The 27825-nt window shown below is 27.3% G+C and overlaps 1 protein-coding gene across 2 annotated transcripts; it reads right to left on the reverse strand.

The window, feature by feature from the left end:
* Positions 1 to 1359: 1359 nt before the first annotated feature.
* LOC129987989 (myelin expression factor 2-like) lies at positions 1360 to 27733 on the reverse strand. 2 transcript variants are annotated; one of them, XM_056096052.1, is made up of 14 exons: positions 27568 to 27733; positions 19243 to 19445; positions 18082 to 18142; positions 16325 to 16418; positions 14267 to 14458; positions 12746 to 12899; positions 11618 to 11667; positions 11269 to 11314; positions 11123 to 11182; positions 10756 to 10806; positions 7570 to 7946; positions 4295 to 4346; positions 2798 to 2881; positions 1360 to 1977 (listed from the first exon to the last, which is right to left on the reverse strand). In XM_056096052.1, the coding sequence occupies exons 1-14, from the start codon at positions 27615 to 27617 to the stop codon at positions 1922 to 1924; spliced, it is 1530 nt and encodes a 509-aa protein (XP_055952027.1). In that variant the 5' UTR covers positions 27618 to 27733; the 3' UTR covers positions 1360 to 1921. The 2 variants fall into 2 exon arrangements, with proteins under 2 accessions (XP_055952027.1, XP_055952026.1); XM_056096051.1 differs by having other exon boundaries at positions 7570 to 7973.
* Positions 27734 to 27825: the final 92 nt, after the last annotated feature.

Below are 27825 nucleotides of genomic sequence, written 5' to 3' on the forward strand. Positions count from 1 at the left end.
CAGCATTTATGTAGTTTCATATGTTTGAGACTTTTTGTGATAAAATGTTGAAATTTCATACATGACCTTATTAGAGAATGCGGCACATTTTACTCACTGGGAATTTTTTTTGCACAGGGTCCATAAAAAAATACAAAATTTTAATAAGTTTAATCCCCTGAAAACCTTAATCGATTTCATAGCAATTTGCACCTTTTTTACGCAACTTTGTAATTTACGGTATATGTCTATGCTCAATATTTTAGGAATAAAAGCCACGGTCAAGGTTTTTAAAACACCCTGTATATTTAATATTTTTAATCTGCTGTAAAATAGAATTTCTGTGAAACCATGATAGCAGGAAACACAGACTAATTTTTTTTTAAATAGAATTGCGAAATAATTAATACCTTACCCTACTAAATTTAAGTGTCCAATTTTTTATACAAATATAAGCATGAGATACTGCCTGGAATTACTGAATAATTTTCACCAACATTAAAATTAAATTATTTTAAATGGTTTTCATTTGAAAACTCTACTTTGACTTCCATTGCATACCTTAAATTATTCGATTATAAAGGGGGAATTATGCTGACACTTCATTAACATTCCAGTACATTGAAAAATGTTAAGAACACTTTCCAACATCTAATTCATCCAATTTTTTAGCCAATAACCTATCCTATTTGTTATAGTGAAAAGTTTTTGGTTTGTCTAAAAGTTTAGTTTTATATTCCTTTTCCTTTAGAGAGATAAAGAAATTGATCTTTTTTTATGTCATTGACAACTTTTTTTTGCTATTTGAATGGACCGGCATTGCTAACAGTTTCAATTTTTAAGTAATGTTCACTGAGTAAATTCTGCCAGAATGCTTTATTTGGTCATAAATTACATATGGTATTTTTCTTTCTGACTTTTATATTAAAAATGCTTTAAAATGTTAATTAATGCTGAATCCTCATTTAACAAAAAGAGATTGAAAATTTCCAACACTCTCCACAGTTTTTTAAATTTATGGTCTTCAAATAAATGATTTTAAAAAAACTCATTCATTATTATTTTGAAACTCATGGTTTTACATGAATACATAAAATTAATTTTTAAAAAAAAAGACTTTCCCATTCCCTATCTAAACAAACAAAAGGAGGTAAATAATAAGTGCAATAAATAAAAGATCATATTTCTCCCTATTTAAAGCAAATAAAAAAAAATCAAATAGATAGAATGAAGTAAATACATTTTTTCCATCAGTAATTCTTTAAATTTGTTAAACATTAAACGGTCCAACACGACAAAGAAAATACAACCTGTAACTGGGCAGATTTAGAGTGCTGAATCCCCCCCTCTCCCATTAGAAGAAAAATATAAGCACCTAGATAAGAAACAAAAGCAAGTACTTTATTGAGATAACATAAGCCAATACATTAGAAATGAATTCCATATAAAGTTCTTGTTCCAATATTGTAAGTATAATTTTATTATCAAAATTCAAGTTTGTCTTATTATGCTTATCACAACACCAGAATCGTTGCTTAAATGGAATAAAATTTTATTCCTTTTAAATCTCACTCAGTAAAATCTGAAACAGATCAAAAATGATGTCTGCTGGCAATTTAATATGCCTGCATTTAAACAAATGTCACAAAATGATCTATATACACAATAAAAAAAAATGGAAACATGAATTTCTGCACATGTTAAAATAGTAATATTATAATATACGTCACATGAAAAATATGAAATATCAATTTAGAATATTGATTCGGTATAGTAGTTTACCAATATGTACTAAATTAGCTATGTTTCATACACATATAACATCAACTTGTACAATAAGAGTGAAATCATAATCAAAAGTACACATCTGAATATGCTGACAAAATGATCAAATGCACATGAAATGCTGACTGAAGTGACTTTGTCAAAATAGAAACCGTATTCAGTAGAATCGAACTTGAATAGCCCGGCCTTCAATTCTATAACCATTCATCAAATCTTGCTTGGATTAAGGAAGATGCAATTTAAATATGTATCACTAAAAATATATAGACACATAAAATGACAAAATATCAACTTCTGTGTTTTAAAACCCATTTATAAAAAAAATAATATAATTTTTCCTAAAAGTAAAAAATGGCTGTCTGCAGATGTATATTCTGATTTCATTATTAGTACATATAAAAATATACATGCATACAATCTCTCAAATTTAATTAACCCAATTTTTGTAATATGTCACCTTTTCTTTAACCTTAATTTTAGAAAAATTCTTTATATTTGTAATTTCATTTAAATTAGTCACCTAAAATGTGTTTATTTTTAATTTGTGAAGTACTGAACAATTCTTCTGAAATAAATACTTTAAAATTTAGATACCTGCAGTTTTTTTATTTAATCAAAATTAATATTTTAAATGTAAAGAGTATATCAATTTTTAGAAAATTTGAAACTAAGAAAATTAAAAATCCTGTTTAACATAATGTCTATTAGAAATAATATATTCATTAAGTCTTTAATAAATTTTAATTTACATGAAATGTAATAAAAGGTATCTGTATGGTTTAAAAAAAGTATTCATTTTAAAATAGACTTAAGTAGAGCTTTCAATCACTCCAAAAGCATAGTAGTTTTGATAGAAAATTTATTTGCTTATTATTTAATAGAAAATTTTTCTAATAAATAATAAGCAAAAAATGTTTTCATATATAATGACTTTAACATAACATATCTTAGAACTGAAAATTAGTGTAACATGTATTCTGCTAATTCCAGTTCATTATGTATTAATATTTCAAAAATATTTATATAAGGATACCAACAGCACGCTGAGCATCTTGAACATTTGCAAACCGTACAATTGCATTTCCTTGTCCTTTAAGTTCAGCAAATCTTACTTCTCCTAAAAAAGATGGGAAGAATGAAATAGAATCAATTTCCTATATATTCATGCTATTCTTAAATTAAAAATGTACAATTTATTAAAATTCTAAGTTATGATCAAATATTTTAACTGACAGTGAAATTATACAATCAAAAATGAAATTTAATTTTCTTAAAACATTGTGCAGCTAAGAACAAATGGCAATAATTATAGAAAATTCTGTTCAAGACAATATTTGTCATGATTCATTAACCAATATTTTGTCAGTAAAAGAAAAGCTGTTAGCCTTTTGATTCCCTGATTAACCTAATTTTATAGTCAAATGTTTTATGGAAAATCTAAATAAAAATATGCAATGCAATATGAAATCAGCTACAGAGGAAAAGATTATTAAATAAATTGACTCATTATCATTAAATGATCAAAAATCACCATTCAATAATTCTTAAAATTTATTGAATGTTTTTTGCACAGAATTTTCTGATGCCATAATAATGAAAACACACACAAAAAAAGTTTTCGTATTTAAAGAAAATCACTATTATCTAAAAATTTTAAAAATATAATATTTTGTTTAAACAAGGGCTCAAGAAGTATGTATTGAAATCTCAGTATATGAGTTTAGACATTTGAGTTTTTATCTGGTATGGTTATTCAGAAGGAACATGCAATTTTATTGATTCGCATGGAGATTAACAATTCAAAATATTTTACATGGGTATTGTAAGCACGCCTTCATACACAAATTTCTGTGTAATAATTGAAATTAATTAGTAAATAATTTCTTAAGAACTAATTAAAATAAATTTTTAACAATATGCAAATATAATGCATGTATTCTAATACCCCTAATAATCTTAGTATAAACTAAACTCAGTGACCCAATATAGGCCTTGCTCATATCTGCTTTCTTGACTGAGGACCATCGGGTGCAATACATATGTCCTGGTTAGGTGATCAACCTAACACGGAACCCCCCCCCCCCAGAGTCTAGTTCCTAAGCATGCTTGGTAATCAGTTTACTGATCCACTGAAGGCATGAAAGGCTGAGTCGACCTTGCCCAGCTCAAGGATAATAATCCTAGTATGCGATGTCCAAAAAATATTTTACACCTTTTCACCATTTGCTAATTAAAGAATTAAGCACATTCTATGTGTAATAACCTGGATATGGCACTTTATTTTAGAGAAACTGTCTGGCCATCCAAGTTAAAAAAGAATAATTAAGAAATAATATTTACCTTAGAAATTTATTCTTAATTTATCTTAATATAATTTTTCATTTATTTTATATTTACTGTGAATTGCATATCATAAGGATAATTCTTCTTAGCTACAGACTTAAAGATTTGCAAAAAAAATAAGAAGTCTACTAGATCTAGAATGATACAAATATTAACAAATAAAAACAATCAAGAAATATGAACTTGCCAATATCTCGGAATCTTTCTTTAAGAGTTTGCCAGCTGAATGAACTTGGGAGCTAGAATAGGATTTAAAAAAAAAAAAAAAAAAACATCTTAGTACATTTTTAGCAATCAATTTTTAAATAGATACCAACTTCTTATTATTTTTCTCTTAATTCAAGGATCACTTTATTCTATAAATTGGTTATTTACAAGTTATTTAATTACGAGTGATATCAAACAGCTAATTAAGAAATCTCTTTAATTATAATATATGTAATATTAGCCATTTATATAAAATTTTTAACAATTTTAGAAATTACTATATTTAATGATAACAAGCAAAATGATCAAGTATATGCTTGCTAATAAAAAAAATTCTAATCAATTAAAAAAATTAAGCATAAAAATAATTTAAACACTCAAATTAGAAGTTATAAAATGGTTTGCATTTCTTTAAGTATTAACGTCTTTCCAATAAACCTAAATTCCTAAATTACAAAATATTAAGCAACTGTTTTATAATGACTTTTTATGATTTAAAAAATATATATATTATATGAATGATGCAGAAATAAAAATTTTAGATAATATTAGCAAAATAATAATATTAGCAGAGATCAAGAAATCATTTGAAAAAGTGATATAAAAAATATTATTACTGCATAGGCACAAATTTTTCTAAAATAGAAAAATATTACAATAAAAAAATATAACTCTAGATAAGAACAAACATAGTAAAATATTTTTGTCAAATAAAGAATTTAAACTGAAAATCATAATACTGATTACTGGGGGGGGGGGGGGGGAAGCCATTTCCATGTTCTTAATAAAATTAGTCACCCAAATCAACAGAAATGCAACTTCATAGCTAAGCAACTGAAGCATTATGCCGTATCCTTTCAATGAGCAATTTTTAACACACAATTCAGCAATCTGCTATTCTAACTCACCAAATTCTACAAATATACAACAAAATGGAAATTTTCAATATCCAAAACGCAATCCTGAGCACACAAATTTTTTGTTTCTGCGATTTGTAGAAGCTTTTCTTAGGAGTCCACATTATGACTTTTCTAATGTGATGCGAAAAAAACAAAACTGAGAACAATAACCTCAATGCAGACAGGAAGGGTGTATCAAATCATATTGCTTCAGTTACCGAATGCCAAAAAATTTCACTTCAAAAAAAAATTCACGCATTTAATAACTTTGAATGAACAACTTACAAAGAACACACTTTATAAATTTCCTATTAACAAAAAAAAAGAATTGGTTATATTTCATTACATTTATCATCAATGCAAACACAACAAACCAACTTTCAAACTAGATAGTTGAATTAGCAACCATAAAATGTTCATTCTGAATCCAGTTACCTTCATTAAGTTGGTCAAGAAAATCAAACAATTCACATGAAACAAATGTACTGATTTGATTTCTACAGTATCCATCTTCTAAATGAGTCAATGATCTTTTGGATATTTCCCTTACCCCCCAAAATTTTATTTCATTAAAAAAAAATTATTATTTCTAAGGTTAGAATTTAAAAAATGGCAAGAAAGTGGGGCAAAATATAATAATATAGTAGAAATTTTTTATTCTACATTACATAATTTATAAAAAAAATGCCTTTCATGTTACATATTTTTTTTTAATATTATCATATATTAGGCAATTATGCACATTTCAGTTTTAAAATAAAATATCAATAATTTACCCAATTATTTTGAAAAAATCAAATTGTCTAATAAATTTACATTCTTAAAAACATATACAGTAGAACCTGTGCATCTTTCAATTGAGGTTAGGGAATATAGTTCTGTCTATCAATTTTAAGTAAAATCAACAAATTTTTAAGAAAAAGACATCAAAATGAGTATTTTGAAGCTTGTAAAAGGTCATTATCGAAAGGTGACAGCTCCAGAAGTTATTTCAAGACAAATAAATAACAACAATTCTATTTTAAAACATTTCATTGGTGACATGAGGAAATTCCATGAATTTTCATGGAAAAAGTGACATTTTAGAAGTGTCAAAAAGTTTCATGCAACTGAGCAAAAAATAATTTTCGTTCAAGAACACCCTGAATGAACCATTGGGAAAAATACAAAGGGAACAGTGAAAATCAGAAACATTTGCAATTCTTGTCAGTCATTGATCTTACACCTGAAAGATCTTTAAATTCTAATGTCACATATTCATTTTTATCCCTTTTATTTATTTCAAGGAAGAACTACTCACACAATAGGCTAACCACCCTTCCTTGCAACACATTATCTAATGTACTATTTTTGAATTATATAAAATTAAACTCAGTGTCTTTACCCTCGACATCATTAAAATGAATTAACTGTTTCAGTAAATGCATGTAAGAAATTCAAAAACTAATAAAGGACTTGTTAAAGCATAAATATGTCTGCAATATGTTAAAAAAATATATAGCAAATTTGTTTTTATAATTTCAAATAAAGCTTGGAAAATCTTATTAAGAGCAATAACAATTCCAATTTCAGTCCATTAACAGAGATGATTACAGTTCCAATAAGCTTGAATATTCCTATAATTTACTATACTAAAAAATATATTTAGATCAAATATACGGTATATTTCTTAATAACAAGCAAGAAATAAAACTTATAAAAAATGTATTTTGAAGTAATCATACATTAGCCAAAATTGTAAGTATTTAAAATGATGCTGAAAATTTTTTTCTAAATACAAACTTTCTCAAATAGATAGATTTTCATATTTATTTTTAAATGGTAAACTAAAAGATCTTTTACTGTTTTAAGAGAAAGAACTTTTACTGTTTTCCAGACAGAACAAGAATTCCAATATAAAAATTTTTGATATTTTATCTGAACTAAAACGTATCAATAAATAATGGATGCATTCAGGAAAAAGGATAATTTCCTTAACAGTAATTGTTGTTTATAAAATAACTAAAATGAACATTAAATCAATAGCCACTGACTTTATCTACAATATGCAACTAAAATTTCAGGTGCTATTCATTTATTATAGGCATTTTAATTTTATTGTTTCTCTTGCATAGACTGAACATTTGGCAAATAATAACTGACAGAAAAATTACTTCAATTTTTAATACATTTGAAATACAAAACTTCCATCGGACTTTTTCCAACTGCATAAATATTTACAACAATCAATATCTGCAAATTATTTAGAAAGGTAACTGGATTCAGCCGAGCTTCAGGCTTGTCAACATTCAATCCCAAACAACAATTTCAGACATCAAACAAAACACATAAAAATTTAAAAAGAAAATCGACCTACATTTCCTAATAATACTGTGTCGGACAAACTTGAATTGCCGTAGGAATCATTTGATCGATCAAAACCATCTCTAAAGTTTCGACCTCCACTTCCAAGTTGATAAGGTGTATCGCGACCCATGTTATCAATACCAGAACGGCCCATCACGTTGCCACTGGACATCATGGAGGATGTTCCTCCCATTCCCATGCCAACATTGGGAGAGGGAACACCCATACTTGAGCCACTCATGCCCATGCCCATTGAAGAGGCACCCATCATTCTGTCAGCAGCCATTGAATTATTCATACCCATTGATCCTGTAGCAGGAAGACCCATTCCAGATGAGGACAACATTAAATTACTTGAACCAGACATTACACCTCCTCCTACACTGCCTGAAACGAAATCATCACAAACATTACCTGAAATAAAAACATTTGGTTTAACGGCACGACTTAAAAGAATCCAATAAACACACTCTTCCACAAATAACCGCTAAGCAGCTGGCTCACACGCAATTCAGACTACAAAACCACAGAAATGCACTCAGATTTTCTGCATATCAAAACACAGCAAAAAAACTCTTACAGTGATTTATTGTCCACATTCAAATGACAATGCTGAGATATGTGGTACTGCAACATTTAATTGAGAATTAATTTTTATTTGCTTTATACCCAAAAAAGGATTTTATATTTGGCAAAGAAATTGCATGTGAATTTCTAATTGCACATCTCAGCATTATTCTCTCATGCTCACATCAAAAATTCAAATAAAATTAAATAATACAAATAGAGTTGCAATTTTTAAATTACTATACTGCCACCAACCTAAAATTCCTTAAATTGCAATTACTGTTTCCTTTTTCAAAAACTGTCCAATGAACCAAAAAGAAAATCATTTTATTTATTTTTAACTACAAAACCAATCTAAATTATTTTTGGTAGACAACCTAAAAAAACAAACAAAAAAACTTTTGTAAAATTTTCAGTAAAAAAATTTTAAATAATGTCACACTCTTCCAGGCCAGCCAAAAATTATGCATTCAAGCTCTATTAGCAAAAATCATTAGAAAAGAAAATTTCAGAAAAATTATTCCTGCCAAATATAACATGACACAAGAGACTTGCAGTAAGATTTTATATTCAGCTTCGTTTCAAACCTTTTTGCAGAATCCTGTAATCACATGCCATTTATACTACTTCAAAAACAGTACTTGTTGTACTGTGACACTAAAAACTTGTATAGTAGTTTTGCTGACACCAGACACTACATACAATCAGCTCCAATGAATGTGAATAATATTAAAAAGAAATCTGGATGGACAGCAAGTAATGTTGAATACAGTTTAATTACATAACACAAATCGCCATATACGTCAGTAATATTCTGCAACTCAAAACCAGAACCTTCAATCAATTTCCAATTATACATATAACAATTAAATTAAAAATTCCAAAACATTGCCATATGCTTAAGCCACAAAATCTGCACTACTAAACAAGATGCAATTTCAATAACATAAAATACTTCATTATCCAATGTATCAAAAAATATATTCAGAAAACACAGATATGCTGGGATTTAATGAGAAGAGGCAGAAATTAAATAGGAACTAATACCTATCAAACCACAGAGCAAAACAACTTTTTTTTGGAAGTGCTTCAAATACTACAGAATGTGAAATTTCTTAAAGAAAATTCCCCTGGTGAATATACTGACAATTTATTTCAATACAACTGACATATTTATTCTCATTCATATCACCTCCAAATAATTAAATATTTTAATCAAACACCAAAATGCAATATCAATTTATTCATCTAAATAAAATACAATCTATAATGATACCTCTGGAAAATCTCCAAATACAATATTATTATAAACAGAAAATATGAAATATAATCAAAAAGTTTGTCTCAGACTCAGATTAAAAAAAAAAAAAAAAATGCATATCATGGTATGAATTTTCAATGCAGAATGAGTACATAGGATTGTATTCCACAGGCAGGATATTTTGTGAAATTCGTTTTAATACTTTCTTATCCTTTCAGCCAGTGTAAATTACTTTAATTATATATATATATATACTAGAAAACAATCAGCCATATTTCATGAGCTTGATTTCTATAAGTTATTTTCTTTTCCTTGAATATATCATTAATTCTGCTCCTATATAAAGATGTAAATTCACATGTTTATTTAAACAAAACATGAAAAGTTGAAAGACTTCTAAATCTCACAATGGCAATTATATAACTTTTTGACCTTAAAATCTAAATGTTCAAAACTAAGGCTAATACAACCAATACGGCACAAAGCAAAAACAAATAAGGAAACCTAGCATATTTTTATTCTGTTTAACTACCTACTTTCAGAACTCTTGATTAATAAGCATAAACAACAAAAAAATACTTATTGAGTTATTAATAATTACCGATTGTTTGTAAAAGAGTTTTCTGATTTCAGCAAATTAAATTTCTTATTCTTATCATAAAAGCCAGCACAGATAATGATAAAGATCTAAAATGTATTAGTGAAAAATGCTGAGTTAGATTAATCTTGCCATTAGATAGAAAACAATTATATTCTAATCCTCCTGAATAATTTCAGATCAGCTTTATTAAAGGATCTTATGATTTTCACTTTTATAAATATGTCCAGCATCTTAGATAATGCAATTATTGCAACTGATATTTAAATTTATTAATAGTTATAACTTTTCATTTGTTTTTATGAATCATTCTTCATCTATGATAAGATTGAAGTCTGATTATTAGTATGCAAGTTAATGCTCTCAGACTTACAATATTTTAAGCAGCACAGATAATTATTTCTTAAAAAAAAGTTGTAATTTACACATGCCAAAACAATTTCAATTCTTTAGCAATTGTAATCAACCATTAAATAATAATATAAAAATTTTAACACACACAAAGAAACAATAGAGTTAAGAAGGCTTAAAGTCAACCTTTTGACTACAATTCCTAGCATCAATTGCACTTCCTAATTTCATCCAAAATATTTCTGACACAGAGACCTCATTCAAGTAAAATAAACAATTGGTTAATTTGGAAAATAGTTTAATTATAAAATCATGATTAATGTAGTGCTTTATAAAAGATTAAATGACGTTAACATTTATTTAAAATTTAATGCACCATTAATTACTATTTGTAACAGCATTTTAAATTCATAACTTACCTCCCATTCCCATTCCAAAACCGAAACTTCCGGTTGGACCAGTAGCATTTTCTGAAAAGATTATACATTTTAAAGCAATGCTAAAAAAAAAAAAAAAAAAAAAAACATAAGAGTAAATTTTAATATTGATTCCTTTCATACAAAAGGCATTTCATGTATTTGCTTATATTCTCAATTCCAACAAGAAAAAAATCAATATCTGATCATTATAGCTCATATATATTTTTTGATATATCTGAAACAGACAAAGAAGGTAGCAAAACAAAAAATCAATTAAAACTTAATATTCTTTAAAGAATATTACGATACGCACATAAATGAAGCTGACAATTTTAACTATTTTAATATGATTTTTTTTAAAACTCACTGCTAAACTGCATAGGTTGGCCATTAATTCCTAGCCCTTTCCCTATACCATGAAGTCCAACTAAAAATAAAATTGAAAAGCAAATTAATTTCATAAGAACTACTAATCATTTTGAAGTGAACCCAAATGAATAACATGTTACTTACCAGGTAATTTAGATGGAATAGAATCACCTTCCTCACTAAATTTATCCTAAAATAACAGAGAATAGTTTCACAATATTTTTCAATTAGTCAAAATAAACTTTTCCAAAATTGAGTGATGATATTACTTACAAACAAAAATAAAAATATTAAATCTTCTACTACTACAGTATTTTATGAAATTCTATCCTACAGTAATTATAAAAAAATATTTCAAACACAATTTTATTAAATAAAACACATGTAGAGTTTTGAAAATTAATACATTTAAAAATTGTCATTTTGAACAAAGTATTAATTTACAGGATTCTACTTTATAAGCAGTCATGAAAAATAATGGAACTTAGCTTACCATTCGAACATTCATTATTCGAGCATATAATCGTTGGCCATTAAACATAGCTTCAAGCAAATTAAGGAGTAAAATATTTCCAATTGCAAATATATTTAAATATAATAAAATAATCATGTAAAAAATTAAATTTAATAAGTTAAAAGCAAAAAAAAAGTAAACTAATTCACATTAATATGTCACATTAATATTTAAGTTATACCTAATTTCCTATACTAAATCAATTTGAAAATAAATTCAAATTAAAACTTCATATAGTAGAAGAATAAAAGGTGCTTGTGTATCAATGACATGCCAGCGGCTGATTACCAAAAATATGAAAATCCTAAACTTTTCACTAAATACATCACCAAGAAAAGATTTTTATCAAGCATATCACTCAAAATAATACATAAGCTGTAAGCCAACTGAAAAACCTGTTTTCCTGAAAATTAATTTGCAAAATGCAAATTTCTAAATGCATAGCTAAATAACAATATTTTTTCCATTAAGCTAGATTATGAAATTTGCCAGAAATTAATTTCAATAAAAGTTAAAAAGTCTGATATATTGCAAACAAACTGGAAAAGATACAATACAAATTCAGAGGTTCTTAAATTCTTTCTAGAAATAACTTGCTAGTCAACAACAGAAATACTGATAAATGTAAAACTAATTGCTACAATTAAAAATTGCCATCATTCCAAACTACCCCGGATATCTATAATGTTCAACAAAATACAAATTTTTCAAGCATATTCTAGAAATACAAAATAAGACAAAACAATAACCATGTTTGCAGCTAATCATCTAAGTAGTGTTCAGTAAAGAAACTATGTTATTAAGTACTTCATTAAGTTCGTAGTTTTGAAAATTTTGTAATAATTATGTACAAAGTTAAAAAAAAAAAAAAAAAAAAAAAAAGCAGGATTTAAAAACTGCTTAAATCAAAAGAAAGAAAAAAAAAACGATGAAAACAACATACTCTCATAATTTCCATTAAAAAAAACTTATATCACCAATAAAAATCATTGAGTGACATATAATACCCAAATAAAAATCACAGGATACTAGAAGAGCAATAATTTTACAATGCAGTGTGGAAAATATTAAATTAAGTATTGAGGGAATAAAATCATTGAAGGATACATATAGCTTGTACAGCTTCTAATGGATGCTCATATTCAGCAGTACCATGGCCTTTACTTTTCCCTTCATTGTCAACATTTAATTCAACCTTAACTAGTTTTCCAGCAATCTTAAATATTTCTTCAAGTTTCTTTTCTGTGACTTTATAATCAAGCTAGAAACATTAAAATAAAAATATTAGCAAATACAAAAGAGGAGACAATATGTTTAAAGACCAATAATTATATAACTAAGGACTAATACTATGATCTAATAATTTTATATGTACGATACTTAAATGAATAATATTTGGATTTAAGATAGTTAATATTTGACATGAATATATATTTACAATTTAATCATTTTAAATTCCAAGATACTTCCTATAAATAGTGTGAAAAGGAAGGGGGAGGGGGTATTCTATTTATATAGAATAGTCTTATATCTCCATTTTTTTATTAAAAAAATGCTGGTATATGATGCAGAAAATGGCATATAGCTTATCAATATGTGTAAGGAATTATTCGTAAACCTAATGCATTAGAAAAAATACATAAGTTTTAATTTTACTTCCAAGTATATTAATATTTTGATTATTGTAAAGTAAATCAAATTAGCAGATTTGTAATCTAATGGAATGTTACAGAATATAAGAAAATAAATCAATATTTTACAGAAATATGGATTACTTTTTATTCTTATGCAACTCTATAAGCTTATTTCAGGAGACAATTATTATGATTTTCTATAGAAATTGTTAAATGCATTATTAACAGATTATTCTGTCATATTGTCAAACAGATAATTGAAAAACAATATTTTTAACGATAAATGTCACCTCACAATTCATAATAATCACGAGTCAGTTTTCATAACTTTTATTTCTCACAAATGACATCATTATAAGCTTCAATATTAACACTTTGTTATTGCATGTAGACTAGAAAATTCTAAGTAAACAAAATATGAAATTTTAAAAATTAGAGATTTAAATAATTAACTATCATTCAATAATTTTAATATTATTTTATTCAAGTACAAAAAAATTCAAAAGTTAATTAATTAAAATTATATAATGCTTATTAAAAGTTAAAATTTATTAATTAATCAATAATTAACATGATTTGATTAATTGAGAGAGAGAGAGTGATATCTCTATTTTTAAAGTTTTATTTCATTAATATAAAATGATTATAGATTTTATTATAGCAAAGTTTTTAATTCACCTCAGATAGCAATTCATTGTACAAAGTTCATTATCTAGTATTTGTTTCATAATTCCAAGATTAAAAATTCACTTTAAGTCAGTTTAAAATTCAAGTTATTAATATATAATTCTTTAAAAAAAGAGAGAGAAATTGAAACGTAATAATGTAATGCAGCACATCTCATATTTCAAAGATTATGTTTCAAAAAATTATTCAAGTTAAAAAAATTCTAAGGCAGAAAAAAAGTTAGCATTTAGATTACTAATTCTAGAGAAAAAGTATCATGACAATGAAATCGCAAATCTATGGTTAACAAGAAAGCATCGTTACTAACATTTGAAATAAAAACTTTATTATTTAATGGTCCATGTATTCCAAGTGATTTCAAAAAATCTGGATTGAGACCATATGTGTTAAATGAAGGTTCATGTCTAAACTCATTATTGCCAAATCCATCACTATTTCTCATGAATTCTCGTTCGGATGTTCTTGACGAAGTTCGCCGTCTGTCCATTTCACCAGTATCCTACAGGAGAAACATAACAAAGTATAAAAAAATAGGGCATATAATTGACAGAAGAAAATAACTGAAAAATATGGGGTGGTTATAATTAAAGTGCAAGCGTTTGAAGGACTGGAAAAGAAGGAGTATGTTGAAGAAATTTGATATATGTTATATTTACAACATGGGGAAATGAATTACACAATTAAAAAAAATAGTTCAACTTTTTTTTCCCATAGGTGGTGCATTTTAATGCCAATATTTTATACATTGTAATTTATACTGTTTTTCTTTGTTAAAATATGAAATGTGTAATGTATTACAATATTTGTTCAATATGGGATACTTCAAGTCCTATCAAATGCTGTAGACATAAGATAGCATGATCCACAGTAGCACCTAATGTTTCCTGCTGAATTTCTAGGACATGCCTAGTAATGCTGCTTTTTAAAGCAACAACAGTTATATTTGTACTTGTAGACACGATCTTTTAAATATCCCCAGAGCCAGAAATTGCAAGGATTCAAATCAAATGAACGAGGTGGCCATGTATTTTGGATACATCTGTTAACTGTATGATTCTCACTAAAAGTTCGGTGAAGTAGTTATGTAATACAATGATCAATGTGAGGTGATGCTCCATCTTACATGAATGTTGTTGAATCGAGGCAGTTTCGGTCTTGCAAAGCAGGGATCACATTACTTTCTAAAATTTGAGTGTAACTAGTGTCTATAACGGTGCAGTAAATTAGCTCTGTTGGTGTAAGATTTTTTTTAAAAAATGGACCAATAATGGACCAGTCATACCATACCAAACTGCAACAAATGTTGATTGAAAGGGTTTCCTGAAAACAGTATGCTGGTTGGATGAGCCTCATATCCTACAGTTATGGGTGTTGACTTGTCCGGATAAAGTAAAGTGTACTTCATCAGTCCACAAAATCTTTCGAATCCATGATTCATCTTCATCAATTTTAGCAAGAATGAAGTTAGCAAAATCAATTTTTTGTTGAGGATTGTGTGGTTGGCAAGTGCAGCAAAATTTTAATTTTATATGGATAGTGTCTTAAAATGGAATGCAAAACTTTGCATAAGGTCGTCCGTGGTTTTGATAAAGTCCTTGCTACACTTCTAGAGCTTACAGATCGCTGATCTACTAACTCTGAATCAATTGTTTCCCTAATTTCTTCCACAACTTCCCGATTCACAGATCTTCTTCTAGTTCCAGGAAGCACTCTGAGTTCTCCTGTAGCTTCAAATTTATTAATCATTTTCTTTAAGCCATTCACAGACATTGGTCCTTTTTTCAAATCTTTAAAACTGTGATATTCTTTCAAACCAGCACTATAATTACTATTCTTTTGGTAATAACATTTTACTAACAGAGCACGTTCTACCTTTGACAAAGTCATGGCTATAACTTAAAGATACGTGACTTTTATCATCATAATGATTTTAAAACAAAGTAGTATTCATTTTGAAATAGTACAGAGCAAAAACAACGTTTTAATAATCTACAGCGCCATCTATTGCAAAAAATAAACTAACATTTTTTTTGTTGTGTAATTCATTTCTCCATGTTGTAAATATAATATAGATCAAATTTTTTCAACATACTTCAAGTAGTTTTTCTTTTACAGTTCTTCAAACACCTGCACTTTAATTATAATCAACCTGTATTTTGCAATATACTACATTATTTTTATAAGTATAATCTGAAAAAGTCTTATTGTTAATCATATAACAGCAGTTGGAATATTTTGCAAATAATTTTTTACTTTCAATTTTTTTACGGTTATCCACTCTAAAAAGAATATTTAAATGTCATCATTTTATAAAATATAGAAATGAAACATAGTCAGCACAGTAAAAATTCATGAAACTGCATACTATTTTAACATTCAGTGGTCTCCCTCGAAGTTCGTGTTTATGCATAATATCCACAGCCTTCAGTGCAGTTTCTGCATCTTTGAATTCAACCACTCTAGAAGGGAAAAAAGTAAATAAATATATTTTACAATATAATAACATATATATTTTACATTTAATATTACGAAATCTGCATAGTCATCATCTCAGCTGTTTGATTCTCTGACTCTAGACTTTTCCATGATAATTCCATGCTTTTTAAGCTTTATGTGATTATATCTAATATTCTCTTTTGCTTTCTTTTCCTTTCTTTATTTATTCTACAACATATTCTTAACTATATGTGAAAAATATTTTACTCTATTAACTAAAATCAATGTAAAATGCAATTTAATCCCCGAAACTCAAAACTAAACAACAAAAAAATGTTGTTTTCACTTATTAAATTACAGATAACCTTCAATGGTGTAAAACACTAACATTTCCAACCCTTTTTTGAAAAAATATTAACTAATATTAGAAAGTGAATACCCAATTAGACAGACTTTTAGAAAAACCAGTCATATCACAGAACTGTTTGTCAGATTTACTCATTAAAGATGCAGCACAAAAAACGCATGCACATTGCTACAGTGCTTAGATTGAAAGGATTTGTTTCCTTCCAATGGGTTCTCCTCTATCAATATTGTTTATCGGCACACAAATCAGAACTGAGCAATAAGTCTACTAAGAGAAAAAAAAAATTCATTTACAAATACAAAATAAAATATCTGCATCAATTTTTAATGCACCAATCACAATAAAAACTCACCTGCATATTGGCTGAATGTCAACATACAGAATCAATTTTTATAGCATAAAAAGAAAAAAAATTTTAGAGGCATAAATTTATTTATTTGCTAATACTAAAACCTAGCATCAACTGCAACTTGGTCTAATAATGATGATTTAACAAATTATAATTTTGACAATTTATCATGCCAATGCCATAAAAAGAACATTTTTTTAGAGAAATTTATTGAATATAAAAGGCAAATAGTAAAACAGCCAGTACAATTTGAATCAAAATCCATTATAATCTAGATGCATTGCAGTTGTTGATCAGAATTGAAGGACTTTCTCAAATACAACACTGCAGCAAACCCAAATTTTGATCACTCAGAAATTTTAATATAAATTTCCCCCCAATTTAATGTATGTGTTGAAATATGGTTAGCATTTGTTTTTGACTATCAGTAAATAATTGATTTTCATTAGTTGCCAATGATGTTTCATTCTACTTATGAATACTGAATCATTATATTCAATAGTAATTACTGAATTATTTTTTTAAAAAATCTGATTTTAAAGTAAATTTTCTGAAATTTCATGGTTTATGCAGTCAGCTGGCCATCCAGAAAATGCCCTTCAAGGGTAGTGGTTTCTCATTAAATAGCAATTTTAAAAACTTTTCTTCTTAACAAGGCAATAGCATTTTGATGATTCATTAGAGCAAAAATTTATTTTTAGCATCTCATAAGAAAACAGATGGCAACAAAAATTTTACTCTACACCATTATAGATATATACATTTAAGATGTCTTTTATGAAGAAAAATGAATCGTTTCAATCTTCAAAAGTGTTATATAAGGCAAAAAGATTTAGAAGTTTCAACTGATTTCATTTATTCACATCTCTTTTGATAAATGGCTAAGAATGTCGAAACTGCCAGCTAGAATACAAAACTGTAAATATAACAGAAGTGATAAAAGCATATAAGGGGGTAAAAAAACACTTACCCACAGCCCTTAAATTTTCCACTTTCATCTTCAAACAATTCCACAAAAGCAACATCTCCAACTGAAACATTTTAACATTCGAAAAATATTATCTTCTAAAAAAAACTTAAAATTTAGGTATGTTTACAGTTCCAATATACAAAAACAAATATAAAAAATATATAATTTTTGTTAGCTTTATTAATTTCGAGTTCAATACTTTCATTAAGCAGTAGTAGCTGCTAAATGTGAAGCCCGGTGGCTTAGTGGAAGCACTTTGCGCTCAAAACGCAAAAGTCCGATGCTCGATCGTCTGGTTGGGCAAGGCCAACTCAGCCTTTCATCCCTTCAGTAGGTTGATAAACTGAGGACCAAGCATGCTTGGGAATTAAAAACTGGGGGTTCTGCGTTAGGCTGATCACCTAACTGGGACATATGCCTTGCACCCCACGGCCTCAGTCAAGAAAGCAGATATGGGCACTGTAGGCCTTGCCAACATTGATTGTTGTGCCACTGAGTTTAGTTTAGTAGCTACTAAATATATAAAATATAGAAGTGGATACTAAGCAATAATTTCATCTTTATTAAGAAACATTTTATATGGTACCTAAGCAGGGTCACATGCATACTCTGCAATGAACAGGTATTAGGAAGAAAAAATATGGTACATAACATCATGTTGCATAAGAAATGCTTGAATGAGCAAGATTTGTCTGATTAGGATTCCTTCTGATTAACCTTTTAAAGGTGATATAACTTCAATGAATGAGATAATAATAATAGAAAATTGAAATAAAAATATGTTATGAAAATAATTTGTCTTTGCAATTTAGTGATAAAAATAAGTGAAAAATAATAGAACATGCAGACTTATGTAACTAAAAATTGCATAATTCTGCTTTTGTAATACAAATAATACTAAAAATTACATAATTCTGCCTTTTAATTTTTGTTTTTATTTTAAAAGTTTATTTCTAGAAAAAGAAAGTTTTAAAAAAATACTTCCAAAATAAGAATGCTTTGTAAACAAATGCAAATACATAAAAATGTCTAAAAGTATGAATCAACATTTTTATTAAAATAATCATCTATTAATAATCTAATATTCTTATTAAAAATCATCTAAATACACTTTCTTTTATTCAAGAATTGTACAAAAAAGAATTGGCAATTTTGAAATACCTTTCTCTCTAAATAAATCTTTTAGTTCCATCCATCTGCATTCAAATGGTATATTATTTACAAACACCCTGTTTTTCACATTTGCTCCCCGACCAGATCGTCTTGCATCAGGAGATCGATCACGTCGCCTGTTCTTATTTTTACCAAAGTCATCGTCATTGTAAGAGCGCTCATTAAAATTTTTACGGAATGGAGACCTTGACCTACAAATAAATTTCATTAAAATATTTCTTTTGAAAGATGAAATACTAATTAAACTTCAAAAGAAAAAAAATCAAACACCAAATTAGCAAATTCATTACAAATATAATTCTCATAAAATAATAACATGACAGAATCTAATAAATATATTCATATAATAAATTATATTAAAAATGAACCATTTAAATATTCAACATTTGAATTTAAAGCTGATTTATCAATCTAACAGTATTTTCCTAAACCAGTTGGCCCATTCCACGGTAATGTATGTGACAATCGGACTAAAAGATATGCATAAATATCTGATAAATTTATGTACAAATGTAGTGAAAGTCAAAAATTTAATTTTGTTAGACAATTAAAAAAGAGTTTTAATAAATGGTAATGAAAAATATATTTGTATTTAAATTTTGAGAGACCTTTTAAAATTTTTTTTAGATAGTCACGTATGTGACAAAAATTGGAACTGTGATTTGATAACACCAACTTTCTTTAAAAAAATCAGTGAATTATATGCATGAAACGTGCTTAAAAAAAGTTTCCCATAAGAAAAAGGTTTAATGAAGACAAACTAATAAATGCATTAAATATTTCTTTAATTTTTCAATTAAAAAAAAAATGTAACTTTACAGGTCATGTATGTGACAAGTAGTCATGTATGTGACATCGTTCAATTTCACATAACTGCATTTTGAAATATTACAGTATTGCGACCGTTAATTATAGGTGTTGGCAATACTCTAATTATGTCATCCCGCTGAATAACTCCTATATCATTCTCTTGATAAATGAAGTTGCATACGGATACCTGCTTTAGGAAAATAACATTGATTTCGGTGTTATCTAATGCAGACACCTGTGCTACATAAGGCTTCCAGGACTTTTTTCCAAACACTTTTACAAGTAAAAACTTGCCAAGTGAAATATATGCAGAAGTGTGATTTTGTGCAAGTAATGGAGTTCTTTTCAAACACTGTTCTGTATTTTTACAAAAGCATAGCTCTTGCACAGTTGTATCCAAATTTTGCTGACTTGTAAATAAACAAATGTGTTCATCCAAACATTTAATTATGTGGGCTTTTTTAATTCCTGGAACATCCTTAGCTAAATTCCAATCAATTTGAGTTTTATCTATATCCTTTTGCAGCATAGGAATGACAGTGATATTTTGTACTACTTTTGCAGCAACTGTAGCAAAATCAACTGCATTCTGTACTATAGCTCTTCTTGCCTTTACTTCCGCATAGACTCGGGACTTTGCAGTACCTCCTATCCCATCAACAACTCCCTTTCCATGGGAAGTTGCTGAATATTTCCATTCGAAACTAGAAAAATGCTTTTGTGTTTTGAATAAAATAAAGAGGAAGTAACAAATAAATTTGTTTTTAAACTCGCTGGATGGTCCATCGCTCCAAATTATTAATTTTGGTTTATTTGCCTGAAATTTAATAATTTCCAAAAGCTTCAAAATGAAAGCAGACACAGATAGCTTAGATTTATCTTTAGTATCACTTACAATAAGATAACTCTGTGTTTTATGATTCTTTTCAAATAATGCAGCTGTAAACAAAGTTACGTTTTCCCGGCTCCATAGTGCAGACTGTATTTCACTTTGCCACTCACATGAATAACTCATAGCAAAATCTACTTGCAATACAACAGTATTGCTTTGCTTTATATCAGATTGAAAGGCAGCAGCTTGGATTCGTTTAATTTTTACATGCTGCTTAAAACTTTGAAAATTTTCTAAAACATTATCAGTTAATTCAGCTATGCAACCTTCATTGGTTTCTTTATAGAAGCGCTTATTTTCTGACTTAACCCATTGGTGCCATTGTACATTAGAAGCATTATTTAATCCTTTTTTGCCAATAAAATCTAAAAGCAATTTTCCAGCATTACATTTATCACATTTTGTTTCCCAACACTTTGATTCCAAGTCTGAATTGCACAGCACTTCTTTCCAAAAATCATTGTTATAATCAATATTTAATCCTTTTAACAAAAGAATGAAATTCTCATGACTCTTGCATTTACACTGATCACTAGGTGTGTCTTTAAGAAGAAGAACATTTTTAGGTCTTAAACTGCAAAATTTTGAATATCCAATATTAATGCTTGGATTTTCTTCCTTAAACAAAGCATGTGCTTCTTTCATATACATTGTAAGAAAATGTTTACGAACACGTTTTTTAATGCCATTTTCCCAAATTATCATTTCATCATGCATTCCTGGAGCAGTGTAGACTATGTCTGCTCGGCACAAGAAGTCTGCCACAAGTTCTTTGTTTTGATTATTATCACTGATATTGGACTCTCTTTCCTTTTGCAGTTTTAAACCTACCTTTTCCACTAAATTGCTGACTACAGCCATTCGTTTTCGAGGTGAGGTTGGTAAGGCTTTCAAAGTTTTTTTAACTGCTTTGCCAAGTGTCTGGGGAACTGTATAAGGAGAACATTCTGGGGTAGTCGCAATAGAAGAATTCAAACTTGAAATTTTTGTAGAATTACTTATCTTTTTGGCTGCTCTGCATTTCCTCTGCCTTTCTCTAGCTGCTTGCTTTTGTTTCTTTTTCTCCTTTTTTGTCATAGTTGCTGCTTTTAAATCTCTTATTTTTTTCTGCCTTAGCTTTTCTTTCTCTTTAAAATCAGGATCATTTCTTTTTTTCTCATAATATCTCTTTTGTTTAGTAGCATTTTTTATTCTTTGTTCATCATCCATATTTTAAGCTTAAAATAGCAAAATAAGACTAAGATGCTTAAAGATAGCAAAATCTGACTTGCAGCATACTTCAAACACAGTGTGCTGTGAACCTTTGCTTAAAAACAAACATTAGGTTATAGCTGGAGAAGTAAAGGAATGTACTGCCATCTGGTGAGATGAATTTAAAATAACTGCTTTGGATTTTATAATTCAATGTCACATACATAACTGCTTGAAGTCACATACCTGACCATTGAAAATTATAAATTAATTATAATATTTTTTAAATTTTTAAATGCAGTTTCATCAAATAGTATGATTATATTTAGAAAATAAAAATTTAGAACTTTCTATTAATTTAATGATGCAAAAAATAAAAAAAAAGTTTTAATGGTCATGTATGTGACACTCCACAATCTTCATTAGCTTTGATTGTTAAAACAAAGCCAAAATAGACATTAATTTGTAATTTTTTGATATAGTATTACTAAAAACATATTAACAATTGAAAATTAAAATTCTATAGGCACCTTATGAAAGGTGAAATAATTATAGAAACCTTTAAAAAATATAATAATGAAACAGGCCATTTACAAATTCTCAGCCAAGGTTTTAAAAAATGCAATTTTTGATGAGATCTAATATTTTTACACAAAAATCAAGTCAACAACAAGCAAAATCAGATATTTTTCATTAAAATTATGTGTTATAACCATGATAATAGATTAAAAAAAAATTTGCCCCTTGGTTTCAAAATCCATGGAATGGGCCAGTTGTGTTTTTTTAAATATTTATATCCGTTCATAGAAAAGTCTTTTAAAAAAACCCAACTAATGCATACAGCTTTTACTTTAACATTATTTTTATTACAAAAATGATTATATAAGACATTTCCTATTTATATAAATAAATTTATTTAAAAGATAAAATTTGCTACAATCCTGAACTGAACTCACTGTTTGAAAAAAAAGGAACAAATCCTGAAAATTCATTTTCCAGGGTTTGTAGTGTGAAATGGATACAAAAATTAAGCACTTTCTAAGCACCTTAGCGAAAAAAATCAAGCACTTTTGTACATACATAAACTCAAGAATTTTCTTCTCATAGGATTTTTTTTGTCTTATAATAAATTATAGTTTTTATAGAAAAATTTTAAAAATATCTATTTAAAAAGATTTTTAGACTTTAATCTTTGATCAGAAAACAACTTTTCACATTTTAATTGATATTTGAATGTTGAATCCAGCTTCACATTTTATTTAAATTGGCAAGATTATGTTCAGAAATAATTAATACAAAGAAATTCTGAAAATTTGAATTAAGAGCAAATTGAAAGGAATTCAATATATGTTACAAGCATTAAAGATTCAAATAATTGATAAATTCAACAAAAATAAATTTAAAAAAGATATCGGGCAAAAAAATTTATGCTAATTATACAAAAAAAAATCATAACCAATCACATATTAATTCAGAAAATTTAATTTAATAATACTAGATAATGCTGACAGATAAAATAGATTTTTATCAGAATAATTTTAAATTTAAGTTTAAATTTTTTTTAAATAAAATCAGAAAAAATATAATTAAATAATTTCTACATCTTAATTATTTTTATTTTTTATGTGTATGGTTTAAAAATATTTACATATAAAAAGTAACTGACTTTTCCTCTCCCTTAGTTTTTAAAATACTCAACTCAAATTTTAACATTAAAATGATAAAAATCTGACAGTATTATTTTATATTGATAAATTAAATTAACTAATACATACAGCTTTTATTTTAATGTTATTTTTATTAAAAAATGATTATATAAGACATTTGCTATTCATATAAATAAATTTATTTAAACTATTTATACAAATTCTATTTTAAAAAAAATTCATTGATAATTTCTGATTTTTATCCTTCTTCTTTGAATATTGTTGCACTTCGCTATGAGTGAAAAATCCTTCATTTCATTAGCTTTTCATGACAGTTCTTTAACTTCTACAGAGTATAGTATATGTCGGTTGCTGAATATATTTATGGGGACGTCGGCAGCATTAATTTTCTACGGAGGATAACTTGCAAACTGCTGTACGCGATACTCTCCACTTTGCGTTCATTAACAGAATTTTGCATCAGGTTTCTTTACAGGAATTGAATTCCAAACATATGTACTATCTATGAATTTGCTTCTTTGGTCCTAAAAAATGGATTTACAAAAAAAAGGAGTAAGAGTTGAAATGGCTGGTATTTTTCTGAAGCTTTAAATGAAGATGAATCCATCAAAATACTATAGGAGAAGGTCAGATTTGGAAGCTGTTAATGGAAAAATCCTTCTATTACTATCACAATTAATGCAAGCGTTCCACAGTCATCAAAGTAAATGAGAAGTAACAAGCAGCAACCAAATTCACAGAAGAGTGTTGGAAAATATTATATAAAACCTTTAAGAAGGTGTAAAAATAATTTTTTTATATAATATTCCTTAGCTTTATGTGGGAAATTCATTAAAATTTTTATTTTTCAATTGAATTTCTAATTAAAACTTTGCAAAATCCATCTTTAGATATCCTCTAACAGCCAGAAAGAATTACCTACTAAATTTCATGTTTCTTATTTCAATGATACTCTGTTTTAGTCAGGCAAATGTTTATATACCGAGGAAGAAAAATTTCCTTGGAAAACAAAAAAAAAAAAAAAAAAAAAAAAAAAGGAAGAAAAAAAATCATGTAAAAATTACAAAAAGAGAAAAAAAACTTTTACAAAATGATATAATCTGAATCAAAGGTTTCTTAATACTTTTTTTATTTCTCTTCAATTTTAAATATCAGACCTAGCACAATTTTTTAAAAATAAAAACCAACATTCGACAAGATTGATTCAACAAATGATAATTTTCAAAGGAATGGGGACATTTAAAAAAGTACACAGCAAAAGAAATTATTGAAAACTTACGTTTTAAAATTAAAATTTTATCTCACTGGATTTTATGCAATCAACTAAGTAATTACAATCACAATAAATAATTGTACAGCAAAATCCCTTTTGGAGTCGTTCAAAAGATTACTCACAACAACACATTAACGAGAATGATAATTGAATGCATAATGAGACTTCATGGTAACTAGAATAAAAGCAGTTAAATATCATAAATATCTTTTATGTACACTTTTAGAACAACTTCTGCCATCTCTGATGTATCTATTTATTTTTTTTCCGCACCATACTGATTCTTATTTTTTATCGATCGGAGCTGATATGCGTAGTCTTTAAGAACACAAAAAGAATTGAAATTAAAGTTACCAAGCATAACTAAAATAAATTATTCTTTATTTAGAACACTAAATGTAAAAGAAGTTCAAACGTTTTTTGAGTTGCTACCAGTTTGGCATATTTCATATTTCGCTCTTTCGGAATAACCATCTCAATATTCGCCGATGCCCATTGTTGGAAAAAGAAGGAGCAAATAAAAAGTTCATTACGTATTTTCTTAACATGAGTTCAAATTCGTGTATCCCTTCACTGAATGACTCCCTTTCGTTTGCTTTATTTTTTTATATATCCAGTAAACAAAAATTTATGACTGTTTTCGATTTATCATATTCATTGTCTGCGGAAACAAAAAGGAATATCTTCTTTGCACTTTTCAAAAAAATTAAGCACCTTTAAGGACCTTTTTTCCAAAAAAAATGGTTTTCAAATTTAAGCACTTTTTAAGAACTTTTCATGATGCTACTCACCCCGTTTTCCACCACCAACATATGTGCATTATCATATATATCATCATTAAATATAAAAAAAGGGAAATGTAAAACATTCATCAGAAGAATCTCATTACAAAATTTTGGTTAAAAACACTCATAAAAAAACAAATAGATTTTTTTTTTCCCATTTTCTACCCAAAGCAGTTTTTTATTTTTTACAATAAGTGACAGGAATACAGATATATCAATCATAAGTTATCATATAAGTGATAATATGAATTAATTATAGATCAATTTACATATTCTTCCTTAACAGCGTACAAAAGGCTTTATATAATATTATCTGGCATAACTAAGATAAATTATTCACCTACACATAAGGTGTTCAAATGTTTTTTGAATGACACAGTATGTATTTCATATCGCCTTTTCAAGATAACCATTCCAGTACTTCAAAAAATAGCAATGCACATTGTTGAAGAAAAGAGGGAGCAGGAGGCAAAAAAGGTTATTAAGCATTATCTCAATAAGTGTTGGCATCCATAGATCTATTTCACAAAGAATTCTTTTTCCAAATTCAACCCATTTTTACTTTATTGATTTGACATATCCCTAAACAAGGGTTTATGACCATACTTTCAATTTATCATATTCAAAGGCAATATAAAGGAAAGCCTACGAAAAAAAATAGCTTTACTTGCATTTCTCGAAAAACTCCTATTTTTTCCCCCCAAAATTATACACATTTTAATGATGCTATGCGTCCTGGTGATGACTGAACAATTGTTTCACACGCCAAAATTTCAAATTACATTAAGAATATAGATATTAAAACTAAAGTTCTTTTCAAACTGCATTAAAAAAAGGGGGGCTTTGCATATATTCAATAATAAATTCACAAATTATTTCAGATATATGTATGCTCATTAATGTAATTAGATTCAAATAAGAAAAGTCATGTGAGAAAAAAATTTTTAAACATTTACTTCATATTCTTTCTTAAAACTATCTCTAAAATCATATTTAAAATTATTCTATAGTTTTGAAGTATGTTAGAAATCATAAAAATCAGAAAATGAGTAAGTTATTCAATGAAATCAAGTACAATGAAAAATAAGTTCATAAACATAACTATAAAAATATGATAAACTATTCGAAAATTAATATTACAATAAGCACTTGATCAACAATCTGAATTTTCTGATAAGGGAATCTTACCTAAGATAAAATATATGAAATGTTCAATTTTAATATTGAAAAAGTATTAAATGATGAAGCAATACAAGTTTTTAATTATTTTATGAAAATATATCATTTTACATGTAACATTATTTTTACAAAAGAATCGACCGAAAAAAAAAAACATCATGTCATAAATCATAAACAATTGCCGCGGCAAATACTTGCCATGCCATTTTAATTCAATAGAACTGGAATGTACAAAAAATTTTATACAATGTAAAGAAAAGAAAATAGTCTTTAACTTGTGTGATGATTAGCGTTACGGTTTAGAAGACGAAATACAAAAGATGAGCTTATAAGTATTCTTATTTCGAATTTCTTTAAGTTTATTCACACATTGATAACTCCAGTTTTACCTAATTAGTAAAAATTAATCTAGTAAATCCTTCCTTCACTAGTGTAACAAAATAACAAGATTTAAATTTTTCGAATACGAAATAATTTAGATAAAATAAAGTAACAACAGTTTCTTTAAAATCGTACCGTGATCGGGATCCATAACGTTCTCGTTCAAATCTTCCTTCAGCACTCATTTTTATTTCACTAAACAATTAATTTTATTTCAAAAATTTTGATTTATAAACCAATAACTCAATATTTATTGTTTGTATATTAAAACATACGATGTATAGCGGCTCCAGAATGAAAATGGCTGCAATTACAGTTGCCATAGAAAATTTCAAAATTCGAAAAACTAAAACGATGATGTTAATGCGAGAAAAAAAATCTTCCTCCATGTGA

The sequence above is a fragment of the Argiope bruennichi genome, chromosome 10 (genome assembly GCF_947563725.1).
Source record: "Argiope bruennichi chromosome 10, qqArgBrue1.1, whole genome shotgun sequence".
Classification (NCBI taxonomy): domain Eukaryota; kingdom Metazoa; phylum Arthropoda; class Arachnida; order Araneae; family Araneidae; genus Argiope; species Argiope bruennichi.

Coding starts and splice junctions, on each gene's coding strand:
- LOC129987989 (XM_056096051.1), bottom strand. CDS start 27,617: ATGAGTGCTGAAGGAAGATTTGAACGAGAACGTTATGGATCCCGATCA. Junction 10,807..11,122: donor CCAACCTATGCAGTTTAGCA/GTGAGTTTTAAA, acceptor TAATCTTTTCAG/AAAATGCTACTGGTCCAACC. Junction 1,978..2,797: donor AGATGCTCAGCGTGCTGTTG/GTATCCTTATAT, acceptor AATCCAAGCAAG/ATTTGATGAATGGTTATAGA.